Source organism: Alexandromys fortis, unplaced genomic scaffold (assembly GCF_014885135.2).
Source record: "Alexandromys fortis isolate MF-2015 unplaced genomic scaffold, M_Fortis_MF-2015_v1.1 scaffold_25, whole genome shotgun sequence".
In the NCBI taxonomy this organism is placed as follows: Eukaryota; Metazoa; Chordata; class Mammalia; order Rodentia; family Cricetidae; genus Alexandromys; species Alexandromys fortis.
In genome coordinates this window covers 10,713,950-10,731,631 of record NW_026067904.1, presented here as the reverse complement: position 1 = coordinate 10,731,631, position 17,682 = coordinate 10,713,950, and the positions used below count along the sequence as shown (strand labels likewise).

At 41.9% G+C, this 17,682-nt stretch overlaps 1 protein-coding gene across 4 annotated transcripts in view; it reads right to left on the bottom strand.

Annotated features, from left to right (window-relative positions):
• Rprd1a (regulation of nuclear pre-mRNA domain containing 1A) overlaps positions 1-17,429 on the bottom strand; it is a 48,321-nt gene extending 30,892 nt beyond the window's left edge. For all 4 annotated transcript variants that reach the window (XR_007590526.1, XM_050134982.1, XM_050134983.1 and 1 more), the window contains exon 1: positions 17,150-17,429. Coding sequence is in view for 3 of the 4 variants with exons in the window: in XM_050134982.1 (XP_049990939.1) it covers positions 17,150-17,300 (151 nt within the window). In the remaining variant the exon portion in view is untranslated. The remainder of the gene's footprint in view (positions 1-17,149) is intronic.
• Positions 17,430-17,682: the final 253 nt, after the last annotated feature.

Sequence of the window (17,682 nt, the reverse complement as noted above, 5' to 3'; positions counted from 1 at the left end):
GGTCTTACAGAAGATCAGGAGAAAAGTCATTATCATGTAACAAAAATCTATTACAAAGAAAGGTTTGGCATAGCAATGCTTCGTAATCCCACATTCAGAAGGCTTAAGGCAATAGGACCACAAGTTTGCGGTCAGTGTGGAGTATGTTATGGGACTTCATCTAAAGAAAACAAACAAACAAACAAACAAACAAAAAAACCTATACTAGGACAGGTAAAGACAATTGTTGACAAGCCTGACTACCTAAGTTTGATCTCCAGGACCCTTGTGGTAAAAGAGTTGGCGTCTCTTGACATCTCTCAGTTGTCTGTGGGCCTCTACAGGTGGGCTCAGTAAATAAACATAGTGATTTTTTTTCAAAGTTCTATAATATGAGGTAGAACATTTGTCTAGCGCATGCGGAGGCCCTGGGCTTAATCTCCAACATTTTCCTCCCTGACAAACTGAACTGTTATGGACAACAAGATTACAGTAAGTATACATTAAATCTTAATTTTGTTTGTTTTTTGAGACGGTCCAACTGTGTAGCTCTGGCTGACCTGGAACTAGCACTCAGAGATCTGAAATGCCTCTGCTGGGAATCAAGGCACATGCCACCACTCCCAGTTTAAGTCTTCTAATTTAAGTGCAATTTAATCAAGTTTCTGAATGAATTTTACCAAAGGGTTAATTATAAATGGCGAAGATCTCATGCCATTTCATTAACTCGGGTAAATTATTTAGTATTTACTATATTCACAGGCATTGTATTAGGCACTAGGATGACTTTCAGTCAGACACGCACAAACCCACACACACATGCACACAAAATAATTAAATAAAAATGTGACAACATTCTAAAAAGACAAAGTTTAAGCTTCACTGTTCAGAAAATGGCGCACAGCAGTTCTACAAATGGATGATGTGCAGGACACACAGATGCGCCTTCTGGTATATTAGAAAAGCTCAAACAGGAAGGATTGGTATTATCATTGCGTCTGGTATGCTACTCAAAGGCTCGGGTGTAGAAACAGTGGAACTTTTGGGAGGTGTCAGAGACCTGAGAAGGTGAAGTCTCAATGGGATGTCACTGGAGGCACGTCCCTCTCCCCCTCCCTGCTTCCTGACAGCCATGAGGCAGATGAACAGGTTTGCTACCCCACATTCACCACAATATTGCTTCTCCACACTTCCAAAACCAAAGGAGCCAACCAACCATAAACTGAACCATGAGCAAGAGAAATCTCTCCTCCAGTTTTTGGTTTGTGGGTGCTGACGAGACAAGGTATGCCTCCACTTGTCAGGTGTGTCTTTCTTCCTTTTAAGTGATCTGCTAGAGTATCATGCCACAGTAGTTGCAGGTTACAACTGGACACTGAGAATACAGCAAAGGGTCAGAAAAGAGGAGGATATTTCAAACTGGAGCTTGGGTTTCTGTCTTTTGCTCTCCTTGCTCACCTTAATGACCCGTATCCATTCCTTTGCTTTCAGAGGGGTGTTTACATAGAAAAGGTCTTCTCTTCATTGCCATGATACTCTGCCTCATCTGAGGGCCACAACAATAGGACAAGGGACCATGGACAAAAACCTATGAAGCCATGAGCCAAAAACTTACCTGAGATATTGTTAATGTAAGGGATTCTGTAATAGTGATAAGAAAGGCAACTAATACAGATTGAGCCCCAATACTGGGGGGAAGGGGGTTGCCAGAAGACTATTCTGTTTTTTAATTCATTATTTGGTTTTCATTTTATGATTTACTTTTATTTCATATGCACCGGTGGTTTGCCTGCATGTATGTCTGCACAAAGGTTTCAGGTTCCCTGGAACTGGAGTTACAGTTGTGAAGCTGCCATGTGGGGTTGGGAATTGAACCTGGGTCCTCTGGAAGAGCAGTCAGGACTCTAACCACCGAGTCATCTCTCCAGTCCCTGTTGTGCTTTTTCCCCCTGTATGAATTATATTTCAGAGAACCAATGGTTGATGAAGAGTAAGTTCTTTGCAGATTGGGTATCCAAACATGAGTCACCAAAGTCAACTAAAGACAAACTGTTGGTCCTACCTAGCTTCTGTATGGGGTAAATCTCAAAATTATCCATTTCCACAGTTCTCAGATGATACTGATGATACCAGTCTGAGACCTATAACTTTCTTTTAAGGCAAGGTGTCACCATGTAGCTGTAGCTAGCTTAGCTAAAACCCTTATGTAGGGGTATGCCTAGATCACATGCTGACTTTACCGCCTGTCTCCAAAGTGCTGAAATTACAAGTACACACCATCATGCCTAGCTGAAGACAGACATGAGAGAAATTCTATAGTCCACAGAACACAATCTTTTCAGCAAATAAACTACATGGAATTTAAAACAAACAAACAGAAAAAGGATGTCAGCATGGTAGTTACATGCCTTTAAACCCAGCACTGAAGACGAAGAAGCAGACAAATCTTTGTGAGTTTGAAGTCAGCCTGATGTACGTAGCAATTTCTAGATCAGCCAGGGCTACACAGTGAAATCCTGTCTCAAAATTAAAGGGGGAGGATAAAAGTGAGAAGAAGCTTTTGAGTCTGACCTGGAACTAGCTCTTATAGATCAGGTTGGCTCCGAACTCAGAGAGATCCGCCTGCCTCTGCCTCCAGAGTGCTGGGATTAAAGGTGTGCGCCACCACCGCCCAGCTTGGATTCTACTTTATATATTAATTATTCAAGACATTTCTAAGGGAACCTGGGATACTATACATAGAAACTAAGTTGAAAATTATCAGTTATGAGGCTCATAATTATGATGATGGCTCAGTGGAGCAAACATGAGCACATACATAAATCTAAAAAGAATCATGCTTAATTTTCATTGGGTATGATTTCCCCCTTATGGTTGTATCAAAGTTTAATAATATAGGTCTTAAAGTATTGTAAACATATCCTTTATGATAAAAGGGCTCCATATCTGATATTTGCTTTAAATAACCAGGGGAAAGAAGCAAACAGCAAAATGGAGAAGCCATAGGCATGAAACAGAGAAGACACAATGTCACTAATGCTGAAACCTGATGAGACCTGGGCTGGGCTCTACACAGCTGGGCTGAAGCTACTGCTAGCTGGACAGTACTCGCCTACCAGGCACAAACTTTAGGTTCAATCCCCAGTACTGCATAAACCAGGAAGTAGTAGTGCACACTTGTAATCCAGCACTTGGGAGGTGGAGGCAGGAGAATCATATGTTCAGGGTTATGCTTGAACTATACAATGAGGTGAAGGCCAGCCCTGAGTACATGAGAGCCTCTCTCAAAAATGATGATGCTGAAACTGGATGGTGTACATGAAGTATCAAGACACTTCTGACTTTTGTGTATATTTTTTTTTCTCTTTTAGATTTTTGAGATCGATCTCTCTATGTATTAATCCTGGCTGTCCTAGAACTTGCTATGCAGACCGGGCTGGCCTCAAACTCACAGAGATTTTTAGAGATCCATCTGCCTCTGCTGGGACTAAAGGTATATGACACTACCACCCTTAGAGGTTGAATATGTTTATTTTCCCTTTTTTGGTTACTTCCCATTTGTATCATGTTGCCTTGTTTCAGCTGAGATATTTGCTTTCTTTATTAATTTATATTTATGAATAAATTAGTCTTTTCATGCTGTAAGTATCTTCTCTGGAGCTATTGCTCCAGAAATTTAGTTTTTTCTATACTCATAAACTTTAGGAAATTTATGCAGATAAATCTATTGCCTACATGAATCTTGGCTGATAGCATATTTAGAAAAACTACTTGATGTATCAAGAAGTAGTGGTAAATGCACACTTTCAGTTTGCATAACTGCTTTTCATTCAGGTGAAATTAACTTTCTCTGTGGCACTGGGTAGGATAAGAACTACTTGTTGGTACTCCAATTATTCTCGTGGATCTGAGTGTCTAAAATGACAAAGGCTTTTCGTGTAACATATCATCCTCAACCACTGTTCTGTTCTGTTGCATTAATAGACTTCTAACTCCTGTGCCAACATCGTTTTGGAGTAAAACGAGTTTACAGTCTGCCTGGAAACTTACAGATACTACCTCCACTCTTGGCTTCCCTTCAAAATGATATAGGCTCTGGCTTCCAAGTCTGCTTTTCCCAATAATTGAATCTTTAGAATTAGTTCTAAATATCTTGTTAAAAAAAAAAACATCCTGGCTGGGCAGTGGTGGCGCACGCCTTTAATCCCAGCACTCAGGAGGCAGAGGCAGGAGGATCTCTGTGAATTCGAGGCCAGCCTGGTCTACAAGAGCTAGTTCCAGGACAGGAACCAAAAAGCTACGGAGATTTACGTGTCTCAAAAATCCAAAAAAAAAAAAAAAAAAAAAAAAAATCCTGAGATCAGCAAGATGGATCAGTGTGTAAGAGTGCTGATTACTGAATTTGACAACCAATTACAGAACTTCTATCGCAAAGAAAACAGACTTCCACGTGCATGCACACAACACATACTCTCTTACACAATTCCTAAGCAGCAGGTGGTGCATCCCACAATCCCAGTACCAGGAAGCCAAGGCAACAAAATCACAATTAAAAATTCAAGGCCAGTCTGTGCTTTAAAAACAAACAAAAAATACCCTTAAAGATTTCTCTGGATTTACAATTTAATTCAATGGATTCCATTAACCAGCACTTCCTGGGAGAAGGTCTCCTGGGCACCACTCTCACAAAAGCCCACGAATAACAGGCTACACCCATTCCCACCCTCCCTGTGATGTCACTGAAGACCCGAGTCACACCTCCCTCCTATGATGTGCTGTGTCTTAAATCCAACTAAAACAGGACTGAACAAGAGTGAGAATTTCATAACATCGTGCAGTAAATCTATGAATCAAAGCCAGATGTAGTAGCACTTACTATCAAACCCAGTTTGGCAGTGGTCAGAGGCAAGGAAGATCTCTGAGAGCTTGGGGCCAGCCTTGTCTATACAATAAGTTCTAGCACAGCCAGGGATACACAGTGAAAATGGGTCTCAAAACAAACAAAATATGAATCAACTTTTTGGGGAGTTTGTTTCTTATCTGTTGTTTTCTGATGGTTCTCACTATTATTGGAACTTGGAGTAGTGTTTTTGTTTCCCAAGTGTTGGTTATGCCTAGCAGTGAGTCAGCTTTTACATGCTACAACTAGAGACAAGAAGCTCTCAAATAGAATGAAAAATCAATAATCAATACATGCCAACACCAAGGAGATAAGAGAATCATGACAAAGTTTTAAAGCAGCCATCAAAAAATGCATGAAAATATGCTTTAAAATACATTTCAAGTCTATGAGACACAAGCGAAGTAGTGCCAGGAAAGGAAACTGAACACCATAAGTACACACTGCAGCAAGGATGTCTCAAAGCAAGCTCAGAGCTCCAAAATCTAGGAAAATATGGCGGTACCACAAAATAAACCTGAGCAAGCAGAAAGGAATAGTGACAAGATAACTAAATTAAAGAGGAAGAAGGGATTGATGAAAATAAAGCCCACTCTTGGAAAAGATCAATGCAACTTAAAACTCAGTGGGCACAGCTGTTCCTGCCTGTAATCCCAGCACATAGGAGTCTGTGGTGGGATTACCATGAGTTCAGGCATAGCCTGAGTTATAAAACAACCATTAAAAATAATCTTATTTTTTTGCCTCTGTGGGTATTTTACACGCATGTATGTCTGCACCACTTGGGTGCTTGGTGCCTAGAGGCCAGAAGATCCCCTGAAACTGGAAATACAAACAGTTGTGAGCTGCTCTATGGGTACTTGGTGCTAAGAATTGAACCTGGGTTCTCCAAAAGAATAGCTAGTGCTCTTGAGTAATGTGCCTTTTCTCCAGCATCCAGAAGACTGCCCTTAAAGGTGGAACAAAGTCTAAGACTGCTGAGGAGAATTCCTTCACACTTACAGTGAAGATGTGTCACTGTAACTGGTTTAATAAAGAGTTGAATGTCCCATAGATAGGCATGTTAGGCATGAGGACAGAGAGGTCTCTGGGAAGAAGAAAGGCCGAGCAGTCAGCCAGAGAGGAAGCAGTATAGTCAGTACAGAGTAAAGGTAACCAAGCCACGTAAAAAAACATAGATTAAAATATATGAGTTAATTTAAGTTATAAGAGCTTTTGGGACAAGCCTGAGGCCAAGCTTTCATAATTAATAAAAGTCTTCATGGTTTTTTTTTTGTTGTTGTTGTTTTATTTTGGTGAACTGGTGGCCCAAAGAAAAATCCACCTATATAAGACCTTTCAAGCTACCAAAGCTAAGGTAAGTTAACTTACCTAATAACAATACTAATAGACTTAACAAACAGGACATACTAAAAGAATTCTAAGGCTGATCTGAAAAACACTAGATACTAATTGAAAAGTCCTAAGAAATAATATTCAACAGTAAGGGTAAATATAAAAGCAAACACAAAAGCCAGTATTATTGTATTTTAAGTCTGTAACCTTTACACAGTTCAGAAGGATGGCTCAATCACTGACTTAGCTAATTTAATTTTATTTCTAAATTCATCCAATCCTTTCCTATAATCTCTTTCCAACCCTTCTTCCCTCCAGTTACCTTGGCTCCCAGTTACTTACTTTGGGAGGAGCGGGACAAAGAGAGGCACAGGTTTGGGGGTCAGGACAACTTGCAGGAGTCAGTTTTCTCCTTGCATCATGTGGGTTCAGGGGCTCAAACTAAGGCTGTCAGGATTGGCAAGTGCCTTTACCTCCTGAGGTATCTCAGTGACCTTACTATGTCTTTAAGACAAAGGAAGGACATCACCCTCTATGGAACAGAGACACTGGCACTAATGAAGGCCCGCACGGAAGAACTTCAGAGTAAGCCTATAGTAAGGGACAATACCTGGATGACTACTGTGGAGCCCTCATGCCTGGCCTGCCTTCCTCTTTCCTGGCTGCTTTCCGCCTTCTGGTGTGATCACATCACTACATCTCTTGCCTTTCTGAGCCTAGCTCACAGGGAACCACAGTGCACTCACTGATTTGCACTTGAAAGGTTGGGGAGGTAGTGAAGTTCAAGCACATGAGGCCTAATTGGATGAACCAGATGTGACTTGGAGAGTAGACCTTGTCCTTAGCCACTTATGTGCTCTTTCTGTTTCTTGGCCACCACACACTAAACTTTGCTCTACTACATACATGCTCCTTGCCCTGATATTCTGCTTTATGTTGGGTCCAAAAGCAATGGAGCTACTGATGACAGATGAGACTGAGACCTCTGAAATCATGGGCTTTTGTTGTTGTTTTTTCATTTTGTTTATTTGAGATAGGTTTCTTTTTTAAAAAATAAATATTTATTATGTATAGTATTCTGCCCGCATGTATGTTTGGACACCAGAAGGGGGCACCAGATCTCATTACAGAAGGTTGAGCCACCATGTGGTTGCTGGGAATTGAAATCATGACCTCTGGAAGAGGAGTCAGTGTTCTTAACCTCTGATCCATCTATCCAGCCCTCGAGATAGGTTTCTTTGTGTAGTCTTGATTATCTTGGAACTCACACTCGGGACCAGGCACCATGCTGCCAAGGGTATTTTATTTGATTGCTAAGTTTGAGTCCGGCTCACTAACCTTGAATTTGTGTCTCTCCTTTCAGAGGGCTTTGATTACAGATGTGCAATATCATACTTTGAAAACAATCAAAATGCAAAAAAGTATACCTTTATTCATTAGTACCTATGATAGTTTGAATAATTGGCCCCCATAAGCTCATAGGGAGAGAGAGGCACTATCAGCAAGTATGAGAGAGAGGCACTATCAGGAAGTATAGCTTTGTTGGAGTAGGTATGGCCATGCTGGAGGAAGTGTGTCACTATGGAGGCTAGCTTTGAGGTCTTCTATCTGTTCAAACCATGCCCAGTGTCTCAATTCACTTCTTGCTGCCTTCAGATAAATATGTAAAATTCTAAGCTTCTTCTCCAGCTCCGTGTCTGTGGGCATGCTGCTCTGTCCCACCATAATGATAATGGACTGAGCCTCTGAACTGTAAGATACCCCTGCAAGTAAGTGTGTTCCTTTATAGGAGTTGCCATGGTCATGGTGTCTCTTCATAGCAATAGAAATCCTAAGACAGTGTCCAACACAAAAAAAGTAAATTGTGAAGACAACTACTTCACAAAAGGAGGGACGGTTGAACAAGAACAGATTTATTTTTGGATGCTACTGAAGAAAACTGGTACCAAAACAAAGTTGGTTGTACAAGAGAAATTAAAACTGCAGCGAGGAGCTGTCAACAGAGAACGGAAGCTAAGAAACAGGAGAGAGAACATACAAGTACACACAAAAAGTGCATTCTTTTTGTTAAGATGAAACTCACTTAACCATATTAAGGCAGGCAATTAATTATTTAGGAGCGCTTAGCCATTATAGGATTATGTAACTATTGCCTTTATGTAGTTCCAATATATTTCCAGTTCCTTCAAAGACCCATCCTATCCATTAAGCATTCATTCCCTATTTCCCTCCCCCTCACATCTCAACTACCACTTCCTATTCTATGATTTTCTCTAACTTATATATTTCAAAGAAACAGAATTGTACAGTATGTGACCTTCTATATGTGCTGTCGCCACTCTGTAGTGTGGAGCGGCAGGGCTGCGTTCCTGGCACCCGGCCGCCTGCTCGGCTAGCTTTACCCAAAATAATTACATGGAAACTGTATTCTTTTAAACACTGCCTGGCCTGTTATCTGTAGCCTCTTATTGGCTAGCTCTTACATATTAATCTAACCCATTTCTAATAATCTGTGTAGCCCACGAGCTGGCTTACCAGGAAAGATCTTAACCTGTGTCTGTCTGAAGTGGGAGAATCATGGTGACTCCTCGACTAAGCTTCTTTCTCCCAGCATTTTGTTCTGTTTACTCCACCCACCTAAGGGTTGGCCTATCAAGGGGCCTAGGCAGTTTCTTTATTAATAAGAAATCACTCCCACATCATATATGAGGCTTCTTTTTGCTTTCCATGATGTTTATAAGGTTTGTCCACACTGCTATATATGTCAGCACTACCTTCCTTTTTATGGTTGAATGTTACTCCAGTATATGGATATATCACATTTATCTAGTCATCTGGTGGTGGGAATTCAGGTCCATGATTAAGAAAATTACTAAGTTTGGGGTTAGAGGCTCAGAAATTAACAGTACTTGCTGCTCTTGCAGTAGACCAAATTCAGTTCTCAGAACCAGCACTGGGAAGCTTACAACTGCCTGAAATTCCAACACCAGGGGATAGGATGCCCTTTCCAAGCCTCCAAAGAAATCTGCACTCACAGGCATATATCACCTCCACCTCCCAAGCCCCAAGACATACACACATAATTTGTTTGCTTGTCTTTGTGAGACAGGGTTTCTCTATGTAGCTCTGGTGGTCCTAGAACTCAGTCTGTAGACCAGGCTGTCTGGCCTTGAACTAAGAGAGCCACCTGCTTCTGCCTCCAGAGGGCTGGGATTAAAGGCATGAGCCATTACCGCCCCACTCATAATTTTTTATGCGTGTAGTGATTTCTCAGAAAATTATGACTTCCTCAAAACTAGTAATACCACTTTTGAGTATCCAAAGGATGTTTAATTATGTTTATAGCAGCATTGTTTGTCATAGCCAGAACCTAGAAACAACCTAAATCCCCCTCGACCGAAGAATGGATAAGGAAAATGTGGTACATTTACACAATGGAGTACTACACAGCAGAAAAAAACCAACATCTTGAATTTTGCAGGCAAATGGATAGAGCTAGAAAACATCATTTTGAGTGAGGTAACCCAGACCCAGAAAGACAATTATCACATGTACTCACTCATAAGTGGTTTTTAAACATAAAGAAAACACACACACACACACACACACACACACACACACACAGCCTACAAATCACAATCCCAGAGAACCTAGACAACAATAAGGACCCTAAGAGAGACATGCATGGATCTAATCTACATGGGAAGTAGAAACAGACAAAATCTCCTGAGTAAACTGGGAACATGGGGACACGCTGGGTGAAATGCTGAGCTTTACTTAAACTGTTTCTGAAGCAGAAATATGCTCCCTAAACTGGACCAACGTGTCACAGGACAAACATTCAACAATAAAGACCATTTTCTTAATTTAGAAAAGCACAGCTAACTTTTTTTCAGTTTAAGTCTTTTTTCACAAGGAAGACAGAGGGAGGATAGTGAACAAGTTTGAGGACCACTTATAATAACCACACATGCAGATTAAGACTACAGTTTTCCAACTAAAAACATTGTCATTGCAAAGATGTTAACTGTCTTTAAGACAATAGTAATAATTTGAAATGATGCCCTCTCAAAAACCTAAATGTATTTTTCTTTCAGCTAATAAGATAATTCAACAGTTAATTCAGAAAAACAAGAAAATTCTGAAGAAGAACAGCTGTGTGGCAGCAGGGCCTGAGAACACAACCAGCAGGGTGGAGCAGTGAGAAGCTACCAAAGGTTATCTAAGAAGCTACTTCCCTTCCTGCCTTCAAAACAGAAATTTAGAATTAGAAATAAATGTTCAGTGGAAATGTCATGGCAAATACCCACATTCTAATGATGAGAACAGCTGAAGGCATTGCCTAGTATGTGCAAGACCCTTGGTTTGACTTCCAGAAATATAAGAAAACAAATTATTAAAACTACTGTAAAAATCTGTATTGGCAGTACAGTTTGTAGCAAATTATACTAATAATCTTTAAGTCTTCCCAATTCCCTAAACTAAGCTAGGTCCCCTGTGCAATTACTCAGTAGCAGAATCTACTTCCCTGGCTGCTATGAAAGCTCCCTGAAAAGAAAGTTGTGGCATTTTATCTGCTAAATCATCTTAGTCCATTAAGAGGAATACAAAAGCCTTTTCCTGAATAAAGCAAAAGATCTACCTGTACATTTCAAATGAATATTTATTTTATTAAAAACAAACAAAAACACCTTGGGCTGGGAAATGGCTTATGGCTGATGCATAACCTGAATTCAATGCCCAGAATCCATAAAAGTCAGGCAATACATTCCAGCAATGAGGAGGCGGAGACAGGCAGACCCCTGGGGCACACTGGCTAGCCAGTTTAGCCTCATCAGTAATCACTGGATGAGGGATCCTATTTAAAAAAACTAGGTAAGTGGTTTCTGAAAAAAGACATCATCTGTAACCTCTGGCATTGATATGAACGTATATAGGTGGCACTCACACCCATGCATACAAACACACACGAGAAATTTCTTTTATATTTTTACATATATTATGTGTGTATTGTACATGGCTTGTGTGTTCATTCTTCAGAATGCATGGGAAGGTCAGAGGACAACTCTTTCCAACATTGCAGGTAGTGGGAATAGAACTCAAAACACCAGGCTTAGCAGCACACATCTTCACACTGAGCTTTTACAGGACCTCTCCCCTCATTTTCTGCCCTATAAAACTACATTTGTTTGTTCAAAGTAAGAGCACATGTTTATCTTTATTAGAAACTAAAGGAAACTTGCTTAACTAGGAACAAATGCCACTCTTTAAAAAAGTGTACGTCACAGAGAAGAAAACCTAAAATTTCAATTCAGAGGAATTCATATTTTAAAAGAAGCATGCTTATGGCACAACAATGCACCTTCTGCTCCATATCTAACTAACCATTTACAGGAAAGAGAACTATTCCTTAAAAACTAGCCTGTGGGCCGGGCGATGGTGGCGCACGCCTTTAATCCCAGCACTCGGGAGGCAGAGGCAGGCAGATCTCTGTGAGTTCAAGACCAGCCTGGTCTACAGAAGCTAGTTCCAGGACAGGCTCCAAAGCCACAGCAAAACCCTGTCTGGGGGGGGGGGGTGGGGACTAGCCTGTGGGTCCCCTGGGATCCTCAAAACCATCTCCTGGGGCCCATGTACCCAGAACTCGATCTACAACATGCTCAACTATCCTGTGTCTTTTCCTCCTCTCTCTTACACACTCAGTGCTGCTCTTTCATGCAGCAGTCATGAGATGTGTGATGTAATGCAGAAACAAACTTGAGAATTCATTCCCCTCTAAGGCATTTAAAAGATGTGCAGGGGCTGAGGTAGCTCACTTAGCATCAAGAGGTCCTGGACTCCACCCACAGCACCACAGACAACAATGTAGAAATAGTCACTCCTCTTCCCAATATTCTATTAGGAAACAAACTTTCACCAAAACATTTTATGTTGTATGAAATCAATTCAGTAAATGCAAATTTGTATCTACTTTTAAAAAAAGATGAAGAAAAAAGCTAACATGTTTTAGGTGTTAGTAAAGATTATCTGCTGAAGCTAGGAGACAACTACGTGATGTTTATATTTATTTGACATGTTTCATGATTTTTCTGTTTTCTTTCTTTTTCTTTTTTTTGTTTTGTTTTTTAAAGACACTGCCTGCCTCTGCCTCCCGAGTGCTGGGATTAAAGGTGCGCGCCACCACAGCCCAGCAATTTGTTTTTTTTTGATTGGCCTATCAACTGATAATTTAAATATTTATTCCATCCAAAAATAATACAAAAATAACTTTATACTACAGATCTTATTCCTGGAAAGGGATGTGAAAAAAAAATCTATGAAAATGAGGGCTGGAGAGATGGCTCAGAGGTTAAGAGCACTGACTGTTCTTTCTGAGGTCCTGAGTTCAATTCCCAGCAACCACATGGTGGCTCACAACCATCTGTAATGAGATCTGGTGCCCTCTTCTGGAGAGTGGCATATATGCAAGACAGAACACTGTATACATAATAAATAAAAAAAAATCTTAAAAAAAAAGAAAAGAAGAAAATGAGGGAAAAGTTATGCAGCTATGGTTCAACAATTATCTTCAAAGATACAGTCTACATTGGTTTGAAAACATCAATTATTTTATTGTTGTTTTGCTTTGTTTCAGAGTTTCTCTGTGTAGCCATGACTGTCCTCAAACTCAGAGATCTACCTGCCTCTACCTCCTCAGTGCTAGGATTAAAAGTGTATGCCAACACCATCCGGTGCATCCATCAATTCTTTTTAACTATGAAAACTTCAGTGCAAACTTATTTAGTTCTAACTACAAAACAGAAATAAGTAACAGTATCACGCAACATAGAAAACTGTCATTTAAAAACAGAATGTCTTCAAGAATACACACACAGCGCTGTTTTTAAAACAAATTAGAGCAGGTAATACAGTCTTTATTTTATTAACATCACCTCTTACTGATCTAAAGCATTATCAGTGAATACAAATTCAACAAGTACTTCAATCAGTTGAACTAAAACAACTAAAAACTGAAATAAGAAAACCCAAAAGAGTCCACTATTTGCTTCATACATACCACACCACCACAACCCACTTATAACACAAAAGAGTGATAGTCTCCTAGTACACAATCATGGTGCTGAGGGGATAAAGATCATCCTAAAGCTGAAGAAGTGGAAGGGGACTCTGATGAGGCCCTACAAATCACCCCTGATGAGGAAAGGAATTTTGGGGCAGACTAATCCAGACAACTGTGAGTTCTGTGCAGAAGCAAGCTCACCACCTCCAGTACTGTCCGCACTGTCATTCAGAACATCTATTTACCTGTCATTTTCTTCCTAAGTATAAAGCATTTCATCACATAAGGGTGTCCCCAGTCAGGCTCATAGCATTTTACCGTCTGCCTGCACGCTTGCACCACTATCTTTTTAATATATTGAAATCACCTAGCATACATCTCAGTCCTTCCTTTCCTGCCTTTGGTAATCATTATCTTGGAATATAGTGCTCAACCACTACCTTCCACATAGCTCTTGTTTTGTTAATGTGGTTGTTTGAGGCAAAGTCTCTCTATGCAGCCTAGACTAAAGTTGAACTTTAATTTGCCTGCCTCAGCCTCCAAATTTTGGAGGTAAGCATCACCAAGACCAGAGCTATACATACGTTCGTTGCAACTGCACATTATGTAAACACTAGATTTTGAAAGTTTTCTAACTTTTCTAAATAGCAAACTGGTCTGTACCCTGACTGTTTTACTCAAGATTTGGTTGTTCCTTAATTCAGTTATGCTGTTCCACATAGCTCTATAAGGAATGCCCAGCCTTCTGACACTACAACACACTGTCATCTATAAAACTCACACTCAAGAACTGTGCAAAGGGGGCTGCAAAGATGGCTCAGTGGGTAAGACAATTGTTCTTAGAGGACTGGAGTTCAGCTCTGGGCACCCACAAGGTGGCTCACAACCAGGAGAAGATCTCTTATGGCATCCTTAGGCACTGGTGCACATATATACATGCAAGTGAAACATTCACACACATAAAATTAATTTTTTTAAAAAACTATGCAATAGGGCTAAAGAGATGGCTCAGTAGTCTAGAGCACTTCCTGCCTTTGCAGAAGACCTGGGTTCAATTCCCAGCACTCACATGGTGGCTCATAATCATCTGTAACTCCAGTTTCAGAGGTTTCAACACCCTCTTCAGGCTTCCTCTGGCACACAAATGGTGCACAAACATACATACACACCTATACACATAAATAAAATTTAAAACATTTTCTGTGCAACAGAATGACCAAAGAACAAAATCACACGTTAAAAAAAAAATCATGTTCATAACTCTGTGTTGGGCACATTTATATTGGCTCCAAAGAGCCCTCCAGCTGCAGAATGCACTTACCTGCATCTAGTTCACCAATTAAAAAACAACAACAAAACTATTAAGCATTATTAATTTGTGTTAATATCACAACATAAAGGTCATTTTCTCCTACCAGAATGTCTGTTTCCACTTTGTAAGGGCTGGAAATGTAACTCAATGGTCTTCTTTCAGGACCCAGACCATGTGTCCTCTTCATATTCCCACAGTTTTGCTTATCAACTCCAACATCTCATCTCTTACAGCACAGAGCCAATGGCAATCATTTAACTATTGTGAACTAGGAAACTATCACTGTACATGGTATCATAAGATGGGGTTATGTTGCTTTTAAGAAAACAGTATTAGAGTGTACAAGGCCTTAGGTTCAATCCCTAGTACCACACACCCCCAAAAGAAAGTTATTTGAGGTTGGAGAGATGGCTCAGAGGTTAAAAGCATTGGCTGTTCTTCCAGAGGTCCTGAGTTTAGTTCCCAGCAACCACATGGTGGCTCACAACTATCTGTAATGAGATCTGGAGCCCTCTTCTGGTGTGCAGACATACATGCAAGCAGAACACTATATACAAAATATATAAATAAATCTTTTTAAAAAAAGGAAAAAAACTAAGTTAAATTTCCATTTTTATAATGCAATACAGAATTCTGTGCTCTATTACTGGATATATTCCTAGCAAAAAAAATTGACATCAACAGGCATACACATACACACACACACACACACACACACACACACACACACTTTCAACTTCAATCTCCAGGTATGAGCCTTAGCCCAGGGCTTTTGTTATCCAATCTATACCTTTAGCAAGTTCATTTCCATATCCCAAAACATCTCATCTAAGTCTCTCAAAGGGACAATGCCAAATACAAATTCTCAATCAAGGAATATCACAGTTTGCTGGATGGATTTTTTCCAGCCAAGTTTTGTATAGGCTTTGCACCTTTGGGAAACTCAGACACGATTTACATATTTCAAACAGAAGGTGTTGAAGACAAAGGGTGGATTAAGGCTAGGTGCCAACATTCCAGAATCAAACCAACCGCAGCTCTGTTGGGGTTCCCCCTACAGTAAGTGCAATAAGGGAGCTGGAGAGATGGCTAAGTTAAAAGCACTTGCTGCTCTTGCAGAGGACCTGGGTTCAGTTCCCAACATCCACATCAAGTCTAACCACATATACCTGTAACTATAGTTCCAGGGAACCCAACATCCTCTTTTGGCATTCGTGGACACCAGGCACAGCAAAAAGAGAACATATATAATTAAGGCAAACAATCATACACATCGAACTAATTTTATTAATGTATAATAAAGTTGCCTGGCGGTGATGGTACACACCTTTAATCCCAGCACCTGAGAGGCAGAGGCAGGCAGATCTCTTAAGTTTGAGGTCAGCCTGGTGTAGAGTTCCAGAACAGCCAAAGACACACAGAGAAACCCTGTCTGGAAACACACACATACAAGTTAAGCACAGACACTTTATATGAAAGCTATGCAGATGTATGAAACAATAAAGAACAGTGCCACTCTGTTCAATGATCTAAGAAGTAACATAAAATTCAGTTTAAGCCAATGAAAAAAAGACAGGATCTCACAATGAACAATGTAGCCCTGGCTAACCTGGAACTCACATAGGCCAGCCAGGGTGATCTCGAACTCAAGAGCCAGTCATTTTCAGGTAAGGCATCTACAATTCAAAAGCTAAAAGGAATTCACCAGCCGAGATCCTCTTTCCTACCAAGCAAGGGATCTTTACTCCGCATCACGTGTCTTTAAACTCCCGGTTCAAAAACTGACATGCCTGTATTAGTTATACATGAGCAAATTTGATCTATCATAGAAAAAGCACAACTCCCAACCCTACTTTTTTTTTTTTCCTTTTAACTTTGTGATTTTTTTTCCTTCTCCTATCTTCCACGAAAAACTACAGGATGAGAAAAACGCCGACTGTATGAGTTTCGGGCTCTAAACTGGTGCTGGGTCCAAATCTCTCGATACTATTTAGTGTTTGGTTGTGGACTTCTTGATTATTTACACTTTTAGTCTGTCACTGCGGACCAAGCACCGGTTCTGCAGGAGGTATGGTGAATGAGATCGGGATACACTAGTAATCCCCACGCCCCAAGACCCCGGGAAAGTACTCACGAGCCGGGCGGGAACGGGTGGGACGCGCAGAGACAGTGCTAAAAACAGAGTACCAAGGGGTCGGAGTGGTTTACCGAGTGCCAGGACCCGGGAAAGGACGCGGGATCCAGGAAGCTGGGGTGCGGCGTGAGATGCTAGGATCCAGGAGTGAAAAGAGGGCAGCCTGGGGCAGGGCGCGGGAACACGGCACCCCGAACCGGATCACCGGGAACCTGGGGTAGGGTGTAGGGAGGCGGCGATGGAAGCCAGGGAGCAGGGACCGAAATGGCAGGAACCTGGGAAAAACTAGAGAGCCCAGGCGGAACTCGGGAAGCCCGCGCGGGGAGTTCGGGGTGGGAAGCGGGAAACCTGGGGAAAGACTGGGAGCCGGGAGCAGGACCCCGGATCCAGGAAGCCGGCAGCCAGGGTCGGACGCGCCCGGCCGCTCACCTTTGCGAAGCTCCCGCTCCCACACTGTGACGATGGGCCGCGAGTGTTTGCGATGGTGGATGAGCCACAGGGACAGGGTCTGTACGCTCTGCTGCGAGTTGCTCAACTCGGACAGCTTCTTCTCCAGCGCCGCCTCAGAGAAGGCGGACATCCCTCCGAAACCACGTCCGCGCCGTCCCACGCCGTGGAGCCGAGTGGAGGAGAGTGTCGCCGCCCTCGTCGCCGCCTCGCCCCCACACCCCACCCTTCCCCACGCCCTCACCACCGCCACCCCCGGAGTCCGAGGCCGGCCGCAACCTAGCAAGATGGCGCCCGGCCGGCAGTGACGTCATGCGCCGGGCCCCGCCCCTCGCGCTGCTCACCCTGGGAAAGGAGACGACGCCCGGAGGCGGGAGTGAAAGGGAGGAACGAGCGGAAAAGGCAGGTACTGTGCGTGGGCGGGGCAAGGGGCGGGGCAGGGCGGGCCTCCTAGGGCGTGGCCAGGCCTGGGAGAGGCACTGGGCTTTCTGAGTCCTTGTTTCTAGGGAAAACTG